Genomic DNA, 15,415 nt, shown 5'->3' on the forward strand with positions numbered 1-15,415 from the left:
TGATAAAATAAATTATTAATATTCCATAATCTACATTATTATAGGTAAATATCAAAAACATAATTGCAAAAAATTTGTCTTAATCGAAAAAAACTAATTATTTAATTTTGATTTGGAACATGTCACGTGCATATATACATAAATGAAATACAGGCTTTACTGTACGAAAAATGGTACTTTAATACCGTGATCGTAACAGAATCGAGTTCTGTTCCGTCCACGTGAAACCAGTCGTAAATTTACAGTAGTTGTTTCCATTGTCAAAAAGTTTTGTTGCGTGCATCGTAGCTGCGCGCGTGGTCGATCGAGGAAGAAGACTTTTGTGCCTTCCACGCCGGGCACCGCCACTCTATCATGATCAAATTATTCTCATTAAAACAGGCGAAAAAGGATGGCGAGTCGCCGAAAGCTGGCACCCAAAAGAAGGCATCTGCAGCACAACTGAGAATCACAAAAGGTTTATTGATGGTTACTCATAGTCTCCTTTGCAATGTCTGTTGTATTTGTTACTATAAATCCAACTTAATATATAAAGACTAAAACGTATCGATTAAAAGCTGATTAAAAGTTTTGTTAAGATTCAACGTTGTAGTTAGTTTTAAATTTTGTAACAGTCAATATTTGTCCATTTTTATTGATACCATATTACGCGTATATTATATATTTAGTTCTTTGCTTTCATTTACCTTGCGTATACATATATGCAGAATTTACAAATTGATTTATTTCCGTATTTCTTGAAGATGTTGATTTGTGGACAAAAATGTTATAACTTGTTTATAAAATATTATTTATAACGTTTCGACAAATTAAGCTAACTTTAACTTAAAAATTTTTAAATTAACTTAACTTTAAAAAGTTAACTTAATAAATAATAGAAATATATGGTTATATCCAATGAAGCAACAAAGAACTATTTACAAGATTATTATTAAGAAAATTCCTTAATAAATAAGATAATGTGATTTGATTTGTTTTTATATTTTTTGTTATTAATATTAATATTTGCATAATATTTAAGACTATCCTAGATTAAAAATATTTTGTTCACTATTTTGACCTTTAAATAACCTTATGTAATTTGAATAATTGAAATATATTTTTTCTTCTATTCTTTAACATGTACGTTAAGAAATTTTTATTTTATGTAGATATAAATGAACTTAATCTTCCAAAAACATGTGGGACGGAGTTTCCTGATCCAGATGACCTTCTCAGCTTTAAGCTAATTATTTGTCCAGATGAGGTAAGAACATTTTTCTTTTTATATATACAACTTGGTAATGATTTAAAAATTTTTTAGGGATTTTATAGAGGTGGCAGATTTGTCTTCAGCTTTAAAGTTGGACCAAATTATCCACATGAGCCGCCTAAAGTAAAATGTGAAACACAAGTTTATCATCCTAATATTGACTTGGATGGCAATGTGTGTCTAAATATTTTAAGAGAAGATTGGAAACCAGTCCTTACAATTAATTCTATTGTCTATGGATTACAATATCTTTTCTTGGTATTTAGTATAACATAAAATTATTACATTTTCTTTAACAAAGTAGAGAATTTTCTACATAAATGCTTAATTATTTAATTTATATCAAATTCGTTATATGTTACATCTTTGTATATAGTTGAGCAAAGAAATTTTTATGAAAAGATATTATTTGTTTAGGAACCAAATCCAGAAGATCCATTGAATAAAGATGCTGCGGAGGTCCTGCAAAATAATAGGAGAGCGTTTGAGCAGAATGTAGCAAAAGCAATGAGAGGTGGTTATGTTGGCGCGTTTTATTTCGAACGGTGTCTCAAGTGACATTAACGTTCACTTTATCCGAGGACACATTGAGAAAAGAGATCGAGAGTAGAACTCCTTCATGCTCTAAACGTGTTCCTCTCATCCATCTCATTCGTTTTAACGGGCCTCTTTGCGTCTTCATGAGTGCTTCGTACCTTTGGTCAATAAACCATCGGTAAAAAATACCACCGATGTGCTGTTTTCTCGGAGTTGTGGGATACTTTTTTCCTTTCTGTACTTCTTTTTCTTTCAAATGTAACAAAGAATTGAAATTGTATTTACACTTGCAAGCTTTTTATTCAACTGTTAATTCGTTAGTATATATAATGAAAACAGAACATATTGCTAATAACGATTATTAAAGTTGTTTTTGAAAGTACGTCCATTAATGATTAGTAGTTACTGCTTTACTAGATACGCCTTTTGCAAGATTAAACATGAAAATAAGCGTATAATTATTTTGTATTTAAAAATTTATTTTTAACTACAATCTTCTATACCCAAATGAAAATTTCGTAGTATCTCTAAAACTGGAATTGTTCTAATCTTATTTTGAAAAATGTATGTGTATATATATATACATATACATTTTTATAAATTATATATATAATTATATATATATATATATATATATATATATATATATATATATATATATATATATATATATATATATATATATATATATATATATATATATATATATATATATATATATATATATATATATATATGCGTATAGGTAACAGCAAATGTATCTACAATTTCAATCATCGCAGCTCCTCTTATAAATGTATCTCCGCCCTGAGGGTTACTTCGCAGGATATAAATTATTTTCCATAAATGGATATATGTATATATCCTGCTAAGTTCTTCATTTAAAATCACGTAACTTAACTTATGTATCGATCGAAAGTGGAATATAAGGCTGTTAACGAAAAAATTTTGCATTTTAATTGTTAGTCAATTCTGTTCCTAATTATACAACTTCCATTTTTCTAGTCAGATATGATAACCAATGTTACTATGCGGAACTGTTATCAAATTTTATTTTATTCCTTTAAATAAATGAATAAAAAATGGTTAATAAAGCATTATACAATTTTTACAAAACAGGACTTTAGCTTAACTAATGTCTTTAAATTAGAAACTTAGTAAGTCATAAACTTTGTACATGACTTTTACTTGTAATATAATGTACAAAGTGATATAATTCTGCATCGATTTAAAAATGCTTCTTTTGAAAATATTATTACAATTAATGTTATTGAAATTAAGGCTGTTAAGTTCTTTAAGTCTTCATTTTTAATTAGCATTAATTTATTATACTCTAGTACATTGTTTAGGAAACTTATAAACTAGAGAAGCGTCCTAGCCTCGATCCAATTTGCTTTGTTTAAGTTAGGTCCCATCCGCGTCGAGCATGTTGAAGGCACTTTTTCGAGCGCTTCAAAAGCGATCGAACTACTTTCTCCTTTTTCGTCTGCTTTCCTCTTTCAAACACACACATACATACACGCGCTCTTTCTCTCTTTTCACCCTTCCATTTTCAGTTTCATACATATCTTTTTCTTTCTCGTACAAAAAAAAAAGATTCGATCGCGCTGAACGATGGATTGGCGTGAGCTCGGCGAAGAAGCACAGTGATTTGGAAATCGAGATCAGAACATATTCCCTGGAATCTGGAAATCGAAATAACAATGATCAAAAATATCTTTCATATAAAAAAATACAAATTAGTATCTTTGTTTATCCTAGATGCATTTTTCTACTATGAGAATTAATTACGTTTTACTATTATGTTATGAGAAGAAGCGTGCTTCTCCGCAGATTCCATCGTGGAATGGATTTCCAAACGCTCGAAAGGATGCTACCATTGTTGTATGTACCGAGATATAGTCATGAAAAGTCAAAAACGCGGAGAGAAAGAAACAAAAATGAGAGCTTTTTTCATGTTGAATTCAACTCGTGTGCAACTCGGTTTTAACGGAGTGGGAACATGTACTGCATTGTTAAGGATACTCGACTTGGATGCTTCACAATTTATTTACTTACTTAAGCTAAGAATATAAACGATCGGGTGTCTATCGGCTCAAAAGCGTTCCACCAAAATTGAACGATGTAGGTACAGTCTGTGAATGAAAGGCGTAACCTAAAACGAAAATATTAAATATATGTATATTATTTTAGTGCAATGCATCTCAAAAGCACCTATATTATACCTATATTTTATATCAATAAAAGGGAGGCTTACCACCGCTCTGTTCGATTCTTTTACTTTCAAAGGCTGCTTTACGCTGATCTGCTAAAAGAATAATTTCCTGTAATGCCTTTTGCTGTTCTGCAGTTAAATGACCAGTCAATGCTCTATACCAAACTGTATCTGTTCTTTCAATATCTGTAAATAAAAAAGAATTTGAGTATGTACTTCATTCAACAAATAGAATGAGGTACAAATATGTGGGAAGCATAAGAATATAGTGATTACTCACTTTGCATTACTCCTTTGAAAATAATGTACTCATCTTGATTCATATCATCTGAATCTAAAGGTGTGGCATAGTATTCAAGTGGAGTTTCCTCATTAGCATCATATTCTGAGTCATCACCATCATCATCTGATCTGTGATCACCATGTCCATCTTGAATTGAAGCTGATACATTAAAACCATGTTGTGTAGATGACCTTGTCACCTTCTCCTGCAACTTTTCTAAATATTCTTGACTAGCATCGTCGATTTCGTCTTCATCGGATGATAAAACCTCTATATAAACATATTGATAGCACTATTAGTTTTTGAAAATAAAAATGAATGAAAAGAGATATAGGAGGATAAATGGAAATTCCTACCTTCATCGATATCACTATCGTCCTCCTCATTTTCTTCGTCACCGGCGTCAGATGCTTTAGCTGCATAGGCTCTTTTCAGTCCATCAAAAAGTAGAATCAAAGATGGGATGATTTGCTGGGCGCATTCATTCACTGCTGGTGGTTTTGTAGGACCCAAACTGATTAAAGTACACAATCCAAGAACACAGAGCTTTCTATCATGCAACCTAAATAATGTAAATATTGTTTTTATAAAAATGTATCAATTAATATTTATAATATTTAATTATAGAACAAAAATGCAATCACTATTGAACAATTAAAATAATTTACCCTAAGAAACAATCTGTATCGTGAATCCATTGTTTAATAAAGTGTGAAGCAATTGGTTCTGTCGACTGTCTAAAATTTCCTTGCAATCTAGCCATTGTGTCAAGACAAAGTGCTGGGTTATAATAAAGTGCTGCAATTACTACTTGCAAGCACATTGTTCTTAACTCAGATGTTTTAACTTCACGCATCAAACGTTCTAGTACCAATTGTACAAAGGAAGGTATGCACTAAAAGAATAACATTACATATGAAATTTGTCATATTCTTATAAAATAAAGTTAGGTTAAAATGCACATTAAAATATACATCTAGAGTGTAGCTTACTTGATCAATATGATCTTTACACTGCAAGATTATGACTTCCAATAATTTTGCAGCATGACATTCTGGATCTTCTCCAGCATCCCCTGTTAATACCTAGTATGTACAAATAAAAAATGAATTTTTAACAAAATAAATTAAAAACGTCTTTTTCAATTTTTATAAAAACATGATCAACGTACAGCTTTGCACATATTAAACATAGCCAATATATGATTTTCATTTGATAAGAATGCCGGAGTATCAACTGTAATATAATTATGAAGAGCAGGCATCATATCAGTAAAGTATTCAAAGCCATCTTTCTGGAATAACTGATATATCATTTCTAAAACTTTCCACATATCTTCTGATATCGTTTTTATCGTAAGATCATAAACTAATGAAAGAGATTCTTCATAGAATTCTAAAATAAAAAAATACATTACCAGTCATTTTAATAAAGTGTATATTACATTTAGTATCTATGCCTTCATTATTATTATTTGCCTTACCCATGACACTTTCCCCAAAGATATGAGCCACAACTTGAAGCACTGTTGGTTGCAATCGTAATATGATATCTGGTCGATTTTCCATTACACTTAATAAAGACTCTATTGTATTTAATAATCCCATGGCAGTAATAGCTTTTTCGTCGCTGCCTTCATCTGTTTCGAGCACTTGGCTGAAAGTCGCAGCCTAAAAAGTATCAATAAGATTTTTTTTCAATATCTTAATTTATTTTGTAAAGGGAAGAAATAAAGGAATAATACTCACAAGATGTTGACATATCTCAACTGCGATTGGCATAAGTTGGTCTGGATATATATAAACAATTTTTTGAATAACGGTTGTTAAATCATCATTTTCTGTTTCTCGTACAATAGCTAATAATTCAAGGGTTATAGGCTTAATTAGAGGTTTTACATATTTTTTTGCTTTCTCTTGAGCAGAAAGAAGCATTTGCAAAGCAATAGCAGCTTCTACCTTAACAGGTAGATCTTGGTCCGTCAGAAGAACGTTCGTCGTCAATCGAACAGCCTCAACTAATATTTGTTCTTGCTTAAATTTTATTTCGGAGAAATAATGCAATACCCAGCATGCCTGGAGTGTAATAATTATAAAAGGATTACAAATCAAATAATCAATAAATTTTAATAAATAATAATATACGGATTACTTACTCTCGCTCGCATATGTCCATGAGGACTACTAAATTCTGGAAGAACATATTGTAGTAACATTTTATCCATTTGCTCCTTATAAACTTTCTTCTTTAATAATACATCCGCTAAACTCCCAATCTAAAGAAAACTGATTTTTAGAATATTTTATATTTTTTTACTTTATAAAATACTTTTTCACATAAAGATAATTACCATATGCAATGCCCCATCCTTCTGTCTAGGGTCTGCATTTGGACTAGTTAGTACTTCCACACAAAATTGTATAGTTTCCTGGAGCATATCTTTACGTTTCTTACACGCAGAATATAATAAGGTCTGTGCTGCAGTTACTGGAGACACAAAGTCTTCAAAAATGTCTAGAAAGTAATAAATTATATCATTTATTAAAATAAAATAATAAAAGACAAAGTATACGCAAAGAGGATACACTTTATTTTTAAATAAATCATCTCACCAAATTTGACCCTAATATATTCATATGGATTATTATTCCAAAGTTCTTCATCTGCTGCAGAATATGAGAGTATTGGAAAGAGTACATCACGAATTATCTCAAACATGTGTGGTTTCAAAAACTTCCATGAATATGCGTGGCTTACTCTATACATTAAAACAGAGAATTTTCAAACTGTAGCTTGCAACATAATAGAATTATTGTTTGAATTTATTGCTTACCCTTGATTAATATAATTAATTGATTGTTGAATCACTCTAGGTGATACATATATCTTTCTTCGATATTGGTCCAAAATTTTCAAAAGGACTTCAAGTATCCCTCCACTAAAAGTTCTTAAATACCACCCAGAAAACTCCTTGTACTCATGAGTTACATTTCCTGGACTTCCATATCTTTCAAACATTCTGCGTAAAATATGAAGAGCCCACTTCTTACATTTCCACCATGGCAATTCAGCTCGTTCATCGTCATCCAAATCTGGATTGTTGGTCTCAGGTGGAACAGGTCTATCAGCTACTTGTCGTACCACATCCATCCATTGAGAAAAAACCTCTTTTGAAATCAAATCTAAAGGAAGTGTATACTGAAAGAAAAATCATAAATTGTAATGGAAATTAAAAAAGTGATTACATATACTTTTATACAGAATAATATGTTTAACATCTATAAAAGCAAAATGTATACCTGTGTAAGGGTGAAAAATATTTTTAATATCTGCTTTTGCAGCAATACTGATTGTTCTGAAGGATCTGGTAAAAGTCGTAATATCAATTGATAAATCATAGGAAACAAGAGATTCATTGCTTCATTTAATGGCCCTCTTTCTTCTGCCTTCTTATATCTAAAAAATATACCAGTAAATGTTTCTACTATTATCACTGCAATTTGAAACATATGTAATATGTCACGTTTTGGTAATAATTTTTTCTTTGAACAAGAAAGTCTAATAAGACATACTCAAAATTTTTGACAAGTTGATGGAGTGCAAGGAGAACACCTGGCCAGCAAGAAGCATCTGAATTCTGTAAATATATTGTGATCTTGTCCACTATTTGTGTCCATCTTCCAGGAAAGTCATGTTTAACTATATTACTAACACAAACACCCAATTGTACTCTAAATCGACAAAAGAATATATTGATTAAGATTACTTATAAAGATACCATGTTACATATATATATATTGTATATTTTCTACAATTGAAAATGTGATTGTGATAGAAAAACTTACCTAATAAGTTCTGGTGCATGTACAAGAGCATCAACAATTGCATCACGGATCATTGCACGATCTTGTTCATGAATAGTAAACTTGACTGACCCATTTTCATCTTCCCTGTCAGCCCAATTTGTTGCAATTAGATTCTTCAAATATATAACACCTAAATTGGTATTAAATTATCATTAGTTAACTAATTTTTTCTTTTTTTTTTTTAAGCGATTAATCTTATTAATTACCAGCTTGTCTTACAGACATTTCCTCTGCAGTCATTAAAACTTGAAGTAGTGTTGGTGCAAAACCAATAATTTTGTGAATCTGAAAACATTATGGAATCCTCTAAATTATAAATCTAGTCTAGTGTAGTTATTATTGTATGTAAACCATTATATGTAACTATAATATAATCTTTTATAATTTGAAATATAAAATAATAGTTCATTTTTATTAATGTTCAACAGAGTATATAAACACTATGATGCATACATTCAATAGTACAAATGAAGAGAAAGAGCGTTAATAAATAATAGTATTAAATTATAACAAATTAGGAGTATCTTGTAAATGAAAAAGAATGTTTTTAAGTAATAATAATTAAGTAATAAGTAAATATCTCAGAATTGATAGACAGTAAAATAATGTTTTAAAATGTTAAAAAATTTATCTATGTTACTTCATGGAAGAATATATAACAAAAATTTCTAGATCCACATAATCATGAGTTTGGTTAAATGCCGTCCTCTCGAAAATTAAAATTAATAAAAAAAATGAAATTGTTAGCTAACAAAGATAAAAAAAAATTTATTTTCCTGAATATGTTTTAGAAGAATGAATTATATATGTATACATATATACATAGGTGAATAATAATGAAGAAAATATAAAAGATGAATAATAATGAAGGAAAATGATAGGAATGGAGCACATGTTTCTGTTGGAGTATCGGTCATTTAAGCACGTTTTCAATAAGTTGACCGACCTGATTTAGCTGCTCCTCAGCTTGCTTCTGTTGCTCTGGGTCGATCGTGGCTCGTAATAATTCTGTCACTTTTCGTACATCCATCTTGTAATTGGTTTCGTAGTAGACGGTGATGTCCAAATTTTTAACTCTTCGTCACGAATTCGACCCGGCGCATTCACCTCGCTACTCCCTCATCACGTGACACAACAATATGGCAGCCAAAACTGATGTGCGTTATATCCGGCCATTAACTGTATAAGAGTTAGAAAGGGAACTGGCAAATTCATTACGTTGCAAGATTGTAGATAGCAAACTACGTTATAAACAGATACATGTGCAATAGCTATATTTGTTTATAGGTCATCGGTCGGTCAAAACATTATAATCGTAATTGTATGCACCATAGTTAAAGCTGCACCATTTTTACTACTATTGCATTAACTTGAAAAAGATATAATTTAATAATATTTTTAAAATTTCACTTGAGTGAAAGCGTTAAGAATTTAATTAAAACAAGAACAGTGATATGTTGCAATTAATAAACCTGCCTGATATTGTTTTAGAGACAATTTTGTCTAACCTTTCGTACGATGATATTTCTCGATATAGAATTGTAAGATTATTTTTATCTTTCTTGTGTGTTATTGTTTGCTAAGACTTATATACTAAGTTTTTAAAAAAATTGTAACAGGTTTGTAAACAATTTGATCGGATATGTAAAAAGTTATTAAACCGAGGTTTCAATTTGATGGAAAAATATCATGCACAATGTTTGCGTGCAGTAAAAAGTCAATTACCACGAAGAGAATCAGAAAGAAGGAGTCATCCTTTGGCACGTCATTGTGATATATTAACAGCTATCGAAACAAGAATATCTATGTTATCCATGACTTTTATAAAATATGTGGATCTTAATTTGTGTTGTTTTATTCCTGGAAAGGTAGAGTATTAATAATTTCAGCTCTTTTGATATATGTTTAATTAATATATATTTTTGCATCAGGTAATCGATGAAATTTTTCGAGTTCTTCGTTTAATTCGGGATTCCAAAACTCCACCCAGGGCTCATGAAATACTTCAAGAGTTAAGAGATATTAGTAGCATGGCTATGGAACATTTCGATGAAAAGATTTTACCAGATCTAAAACACAGTATTTGTACTTCAGTTGTTAGTAACGTAGGTTCTTATGAATTGCCAAGTGGAAGTTTAATGATTTCTCATCATACTACAAGTTCAAACAGTGTAACACTGCCACACAATTTTAGTTCAGAAAGATTGAATCAGACTTTCCAGAAAATTTATAGTCGTGCTAAAAAGAATAAATTATCTGTTCTGTCTATAAAAGGTCAAATTAGTAAAATGAAACTTCGAATGAAAAGACAAGGCTTCCAAATGAGATTACAAAGCTTAAAATTACAAGAGCAGGCAAAGAAAATACATGATCAAGATACACAATTAGCTGAAATGAGAAAACATCTTGAAGAGTGGGAACAAAAAATGGTTGATTTAACAGCTGAACTAAGTCGTGCAAGAGAAGAAACACAAAAACCTGATTCTATAGAAACTTGCAAAAGAAAGCATATAGATATGATTAATCAACGAGAAACTGATACATTGCAAACAAAAGAACTGCAAGCAAAGAAACGTAAATTAATTGTAGAAAGAATATCATCTAACGATGCAAAAGATGTCAAATTTAAAAAATTTATGACCGATCTTCTTGCAGGTAATGCTATAGAAGCATATCCATCAACTTCACATTAATTTACTATTTGTACATAATGAGGTTGTATATCAAAAAAAAATTATTATTCTATGTGTATTTTGCATTTTGTATGTTATAACTGAATAAACTTAAATGTTTAAGCTTCTTCCATATTTAAATCAAATCTATACAACTGCTTTTACAATATAATTTAAAATTATTTGAAAATATAATAGCGAAATATTTAATAAAAATGTAGTATGCAAAAAATGATATGTTATTTTAAAGCGATACTGTGTTTAATAAATAAACATACAACCAAATCTTTTTAATTCAGATAGATAATATTGTACAATTTATACAATAGTCCTCGTTTAATAGAAGCACACTCCGAACCGCGTCGCGTCTATTACTATACTAAGGAAAGTAGATACATATTGCTGGCTATTATCTGATTTTGGCTTGCACGCTTCTTAAATACTTACATATTTATATTAGAAACAAGAGTGACAAACAGAGTCTGAAAATCTGAGTGAAATGAAAGGGAAGATTCGATAGTTATTTTATGTTAAATTCATTCATATATGGTCACGTTTTCAGCTATAATTTTCGCCAAAAACACTTCAGACATTTTATTAAGATAAATACGAAGTAAAAGATATAAAAATGTCACTTTTTTTTATTTTGACGTTTCATTGTTTGTGGAAATAGCCTGATCACAGATCAAAAATGACGCGAACGCTTGCTCTATGTAAAAAATTACAAAAACTGGTGGAATAACATTGCGTCTATGAGCGGAAAATACTGTACATACAAACACATGAAAAATGAAATGTGTGATGTTCTCTATTTTGATGCAAGCATATTATTAAACAAAAAAAATATACGTATAAATATAACGAATTGTATATTAAATTATTGTCAAAATTTAAAATACAATTAATAAACATATTAAAATATATAATTGTACGCAGCATGATATGACTCATATGTTATTTTAAATGTATCATTAAAATGTAGATATTAATTATCAACTAAAATATTAGCCCTTAACGCTCCGACTTTTAATTGTGAATATCGACCTGCAACTCCAACTTATTCTCATCATATTTCGACTTGCAAGTTTTTAAGTGTCAGATTTTAAATGCTACAATGACGTGTAAATAATAATATTAACCCATTTGCATCATGGCTCTACTTAAGTGTACGTAATTATATTTGTTCATGTGCCTTTACTCTCTGTTAATTGTGATTGTTTTTTTTATTATCTATAACAATACAAAGTAATTAAAGTGTCCTGTATTGTATTTTTGTTTTGTAAATATTATGTTGTGATACGTGGTTATATGCGAAAATACACTTGAGATAATACTCTACATAATTATTACAATATCTTTTGAAGGAATTACAAGTGTTCATTCTAATTCCGTATGTGTAATGTATATTATTGAACATATTTCTAACTAAAATAATGTAATATAACATGAAATAACAAAAGATCGAAAATAAAATATTCTAAGGAATAATAATATTTACTATAATTTTTTAAGATATTTAATTCTGTGATTCAATCTTTTTGCCATGTTTTTCTTCAGATTCTTTATCTAATAAACTTTTGTCTTCAACAAGTGGTAAATTGAATATCTCTTCATAAATTACAGCATGTGCATTCTGCAAATAAACTTGTTGCTTTTCTCTTATATTTTTTCGTACAGCAGTTCTTTCCACTTCAGGTAATACAAAATTATAAATCATATTAGCAACCATTTCTTCTTCTGATAATTTTGTTGCACTGAAATATAAAGCATTAGGAAATATAATATATTAGTCACAAAAATATTTTATAAAATGTATAATATTCATCATACTTGTTCTGCGCAGCTTTTGATATAATGTCTATTTTATCACACAATTCCGAAATATATACTTTAGTTGCTTCATCAGATATCCATTCAATGCCTTCTTTTATTATATCTTCTAAATAACTTTCCACAGATTCTTGATTAACTTTCATAGTTTGCCTAAACATTTCGTCAAATTCCCTGCGACGATTATATTCTAATTGACGTCTTCCAGCTTCTGCTGCTTCTCTCGTTGCTCTTTCTCTTTCAGCCAATAATGCAAAAGCATGTATTCGACGTTCATCCTCTAATCTTATTAATTCCTTAAAAATAAGAGTGAGAAATATTATAAAAATTGTATTTAATTATTTTTAATAATCGCAACTCAAAATGAATTGTACTTTGCTAAGAAAATCTAGCATTCCCGATATAGTCATTCCTTCTAAAGAATTAAGAATTTCATATAAACGATCTTCTTGCATAGATTTTTCACTTTGTAAATGTTGCAATTCTAACGTATGCGCTTTTTCTTCTTGATGTTGTTTTTTACTATGTTCTTCTAATCCATAAGATGATTGTAATTCTTCGATTAATTCCCTACATCTATTGCGGCCTTCGAACATCTAAAACATGATCACCTTTTTTTATCGAAATTTTTTATCGTATTAATCGAAATATCTTATTTAGTCTCATTTCATATCATTTAGTTTCTAATTATTACCATGCATTGGATGGCTCTTCCTTTAATTATTTTTTGAATAAGTACAGACAACTGATGCAGACGTTTATTTGTTATATCTTCTGTGCTTTTTCTATATGGTGTAGAAGGTAGAGATGGCAATTTATACTTGCGTTTCAATAATAGTGGTGCCTCTATTGTCTTAGTACTTGATCTACTTGCTTTCAGGTCACTATGTAATTGACTTAGCTTTTCTTTTGTCCATCTTGTTGCTCTGATACATAAATCAGCTGACTTAGATCTTGGCTTTAATGCACTTAATTCTTCATATGTTGGAAGCCAATTTGGCAATGTATTTATTTCAGTTACATCTAAAATAATTGAAAAATATAATATAAAAAATATCATATACAGATATAATATTACTTAATATTAATATATATATTCTTTTTACTTTCGATACAGCCTTCTCCTAACAACTCTTTTTCTATTACTTCATGTCTTCTTTGAGGATGTTCGCCATAACGCATTTGTGGAGCATACAATTCAGAAGATGGATCATCATGTTCTTTAATAATATCACGTTCAAAAGGTTGCGATTTTTGTTGTTGTCTTTTATATAGTTTTCTCAATTCTCTTCTAAGCTTGTGTTTAATAGAGTTTATTTCTTTATCTCTACGTATAGATAAAAAATTTGTCCATCTATCCAAACGGCCTTGAATCTTTTTTTCTTTTTCATATTCTTGTGATTTAGATATTTCATTCATTAATTCAAGCCTATAATCCACTATTGCTTGAATTTCCTAAAATTAAAAAATTGTATTTATTAAGCATTTTATTCTAGAGATGAACATAATTACAGTCTATATTTTATGAATTAAGAAATATTTACTGATTCTCTAAATGCCCATTCATCTATTTCTAATGCATTTATTATAGCTGATCGCTTTTTTATGTTTGCTGGTGTATCCATAGGAGGAAGAACACCTTCCCATGCTCTTTTTCTTCTCATTCTATTAATGATTTCTAAATCATGAATTCCAATTTGTAATCCATGATTCCAAGATAAATGTGCTATTGATAATGCTTCAGGATAATGGCCTGGAAAATAATGTTAATATTCATCAACAGGCGAAAATATGAAGTATGTCTAATATATTATACCTGATTTAATTTTATACGGTGGATCCCAAGGTGCAGTTTGTGAGTCACTATCCCGATAATCTGTTTGGGTTCCTATATTTCTAAATGGTTTTAATTTAGGTGAAAATGTATAACATTGTTCTTGTGCATTTGTTACTATGTTACTTAAAATATCATGATTGAATCGTACAGGAATATTCATATTTTGTGATTTTGATACTAAAAATGGTACAACTGGTCGATAAAAACATTTAAAACTGTTACAGTATTCAATTTTGGTTAATTTATTATGTCCAGCCATTATCCTATAAGTATCAGACATAAAGCAATTGTATGTGCTCACACTCATTTCTTAATTATAACATAATGTATAAAAATATTGATTTTTAACTTATATAAATGGTTTACCTGTAAATTAAAAATTATAACATTAGTTTATTACTCTAAATCATTATTTAATATATTAACTTGCTTAAACTCTGCAATCCAATTTCCTTTTTCACTGTTACATTGTCCCTTCAAGCTATACTCTAAATTTTTTACTTCATTTTTATATATACGCACATCATTTTTGTATATGTTCTGCAAATTTATAAGTATGAAAGTTTGTACTACTATTATTTAACAGAAAAAACAGGAATAATATCATAAAGCAACTCACATCCATAAAAATGTTTTGCATGTCGGATGTTTGAAATTTTGGTTTATTAGTACATGCAGTATATGAAGATTCTGAATATATAAATATATAGCAAGATCATAGAAATTTAATTAATAACATATGTATTATAAAATATATAACTTACGGTTCAATATTTGTCTTCTAGGCATCTTTAGAATTAAACAGTTACATACTCTATTTTAAAATAAATTATTTTAGTATCTTAATTTTAATTAATTAAATAGTTCATATAAAAAATATACTATTGTTTTTTAAAAAGAAGTTGATATTAGCTGTTTAGGAA

General features: G+C 29.2%; 4 protein-coding genes across 10 annotated transcripts; 2 read left to right on the forward strand and 2 right to left on the reverse strand.

Moving 5' to 3' along the window:
* Nucleotides 1-197: 197 nt before the first annotated feature.
* Nucleotides 198-2,171, forward strand: LOC117210948 (NEDD8-conjugating enzyme Ubc12). 2 transcript variants are annotated; one of them, XM_033454427.1, is made up of 4 exons: nucleotides 198-457; nucleotides 1,152-1,246; nucleotides 1,304-1,510; nucleotides 1,670-2,171. In XM_033454427.1, exons 1-4 carry the CDS (start codon nucleotides 355-357, stop codon nucleotides 1,808-1,810), a joined length of 546 nt encoding a protein of 181 aa, XP_033310318.1. In that variant the 5' UTR covers nucleotides 198-354; the 3' UTR covers nucleotides 1,811-2,171. The 2 variants fall into 2 exon arrangements, with proteins under 2 accessions (XP_033310318.1, XP_033310319.1); XM_033454428.1 differs by lacking the exon at nucleotides 198-457 and adding an exon at nucleotides 729-753.
* A 908-nt stretch (nucleotides 2,172-3,079) lies between these two features.
* LOC117210944 (importin-7) lies at nucleotides 3,080-9,314 on the reverse strand. Of its 5 annotated transcripts, XR_004488181.1 has the most exons (20): nucleotides 9,100-9,183; nucleotides 8,360-8,438; nucleotides 8,133-8,283; nucleotides 7,860-8,018; nucleotides 7,587-7,743; nucleotides 7,121-7,485; nucleotides 6,900-7,045; nucleotides 6,638-6,801; nucleotides 6,443-6,562; nucleotides 6,036-6,362; nucleotides 5,771-5,957; nucleotides 5,459-5,682; nucleotides 5,280-5,372; nucleotides 4,956-5,182; nucleotides 4,644-4,849; nucleotides 4,285-4,557; nucleotides 4,047-4,190; nucleotides 3,848-3,944; nucleotides 3,581-3,662; nucleotides 3,080-3,474 (listed from the first exon to the last, which is right to left on the reverse strand). XR_004488181.1 is itself a non-coding variant. In XM_033454419.1 (19 exons), the coding sequence occupies exons 1-18, from the start codon at nucleotides 9,181-9,183 to the stop codon at nucleotides 3,877-3,879; spliced, it is 3,174 nt and encodes a 1,057-aa protein (XP_033310310.1). In that variant the 3' UTR covers nucleotides 3,080-3,474; nucleotides 3,848-3,876. The 5 variants fall into 5 exon arrangements, 3 of the variants coding, with proteins under 3 accessions (XP_033310310.1, XP_033310309.1, XP_033310308.1); XR_004488180.1 differs by having other exon boundaries at nucleotides 3,581-3,944; XM_033454419.1 differs by lacking the exon at nucleotides 3,581-3,662.
* Nucleotides 9,315-9,445: 131 nt separating this feature from the next.
* On the forward strand, nucleotides 9,446-10,953 carry LOC117210947 (F-box only protein 28). Its single transcript, XM_033454426.1, has 3 exons — nucleotides 9,446-9,694; nucleotides 9,773-10,021; nucleotides 10,085-10,953. The coding sequence occupies exons 1-3, from the start codon at nucleotides 9,608-9,610 to the stop codon at nucleotides 10,844-10,846; spliced, it is 1,098 nt and encodes a 365-aa protein (XP_033310317.1). The 5' UTR covers nucleotides 9,446-9,607; the 3' UTR covers nucleotides 10,847-10,953.
* A 942-nt stretch (nucleotides 10,954-11,895) lies between these two features.
* LOC117210946 (cilia- and flagella-associated protein 91-like) lies at nucleotides 11,896-14,996 on the reverse strand. Of its 2 annotated transcripts, XM_033454424.1 has the most exons (8): nucleotides 14,859-14,996; nucleotides 14,472-14,755; nucleotides 14,200-14,408; nucleotides 13,762-14,110; nucleotides 13,350-13,678; nucleotides 13,030-13,251; nucleotides 12,656-12,951; nucleotides 11,896-12,579 (listed from the first exon to the last, which is right to left on the reverse strand). In XM_033454424.1, the coding sequence occupies exons 2-8, from the start codon at nucleotides 14,749-14,751 to the stop codon at nucleotides 12,342-12,344; spliced, it is 1,923 nt and encodes a 640-aa protein (XP_033310315.1). In that variant the 5' UTR covers nucleotides 14,752-14,755; nucleotides 14,859-14,996; the 3' UTR covers nucleotides 11,896-12,341. The 2 variants fall into 2 exon arrangements, with proteins under 2 accessions (XP_033310315.1, XP_033310314.1); XM_033454423.1 differs by lacking the exon at nucleotides 14,859-14,996 and having other exon boundaries at nucleotides 14,472-14,826.
* Nucleotides 14,997-15,415: the final 419 nt, after the last annotated feature.

The sequence above is a fragment of the Bombus bifarius genome, unplaced genomic scaffold (assembly GCF_011952205.1).
Source record: "Bombus bifarius isolate JDL3187 unplaced genomic scaffold, Bbif_JDL3187 scf7180000008213, whole genome shotgun sequence".
NCBI lineage: Eukaryota > Metazoa > Arthropoda > Insecta > Hymenoptera > Apidae > Bombus > Bombus bifarius.

What these genes read in the sequence shown, in the direction of transcription:
- LOC117210947 (XM_033454426.1), top strand. Translation starts at nt 9,608, where the DNA reads ATGTTGCAATTAATAAACCTGCCTGATATTGTTTTAGAGACAATTTTG. An exon ending in ATATTTCTCGATATAGAATT is followed by an intron (nt 9,695 to 9,772) that starts GTAAGATTATTT and finishes AAATTGTAACAG; the next exon opens with GTTTGTAAACAATTTGATCG. An exon ending in GTTGTTTTATTCCTGGAAAG is followed by an intron (nt 10,022 to 10,084) that starts GTAGAGTATTAA and finishes TTTTTGCATCAG; the next exon opens with GTAATCGATGAAATTTTTCG.
- LOC117210946 (XM_033454423.1), bottom strand. Translation starts at nt 14,799, where the DNA reads ATGAGTGTGAGCACATACAATTGCTTTATGTCTGATACTTATAGGATA. An exon ending in AATGGGCATTTAGAGAATCA is followed by an intron (nt 14,111 to 14,199) that starts GTAAATATTTCT and finishes TTTTAATTTTAG; the next exon opens with GAAATTCAAGCAATAGTGGA. An exon ending in TCAAAAGCTGCGCAGAACAA is followed by an intron (nt 12,580 to 12,655) that starts GTATGATGAATA and finishes TTTATATTTCAG; the next exon opens with TGCAACAAAATTATCAGAAG.
- LOC117210948 (XM_033454427.1), top strand. Translation starts at nt 355, where the DNA reads ATGATCAAATTATTCTCATTAAAACAGGCGAAAAAGGATGGCGAGTCG. An exon ending in ACAACTGAGAATCACAAAAG is followed by an intron (nt 458 to 1,151) that starts GTTTATTGATGG and finishes TATTTTATGTAG; the next exon opens with ATATAAATGAACTTAATCTT. An exon ending in GATTACAATATCTTTTCTTG is followed by an intron (nt 1,511 to 1,669) that starts GTATTTAGTATA and finishes TTATTTGTTTAG; the next exon opens with GAACCAAATCCAGAAGATCC.
- LOC117210944 (XM_033454417.1), bottom strand. Translation starts at nt 9,183, where the DNA reads ATGGATGTACGAAAAGTGACAGAATTATTACGAGCCACGATCGACCCA. An exon ending in ATTAATTATATTAATCAAGG is followed by an intron (nt 7,046 to 7,120) that starts GTAAGCAATAAA and finishes TTTAATGTATAG; the next exon opens with AGTAAGCCACGCATATTCAT. An exon ending in TTGAGATATGTCAACATCTT is followed by an intron (nt 5,958 to 6,035) that starts GTGAGTATTATT and finishes GATACTTTTTAG; the next exon opens with GCTGCGACTTTCAGCCAAGT.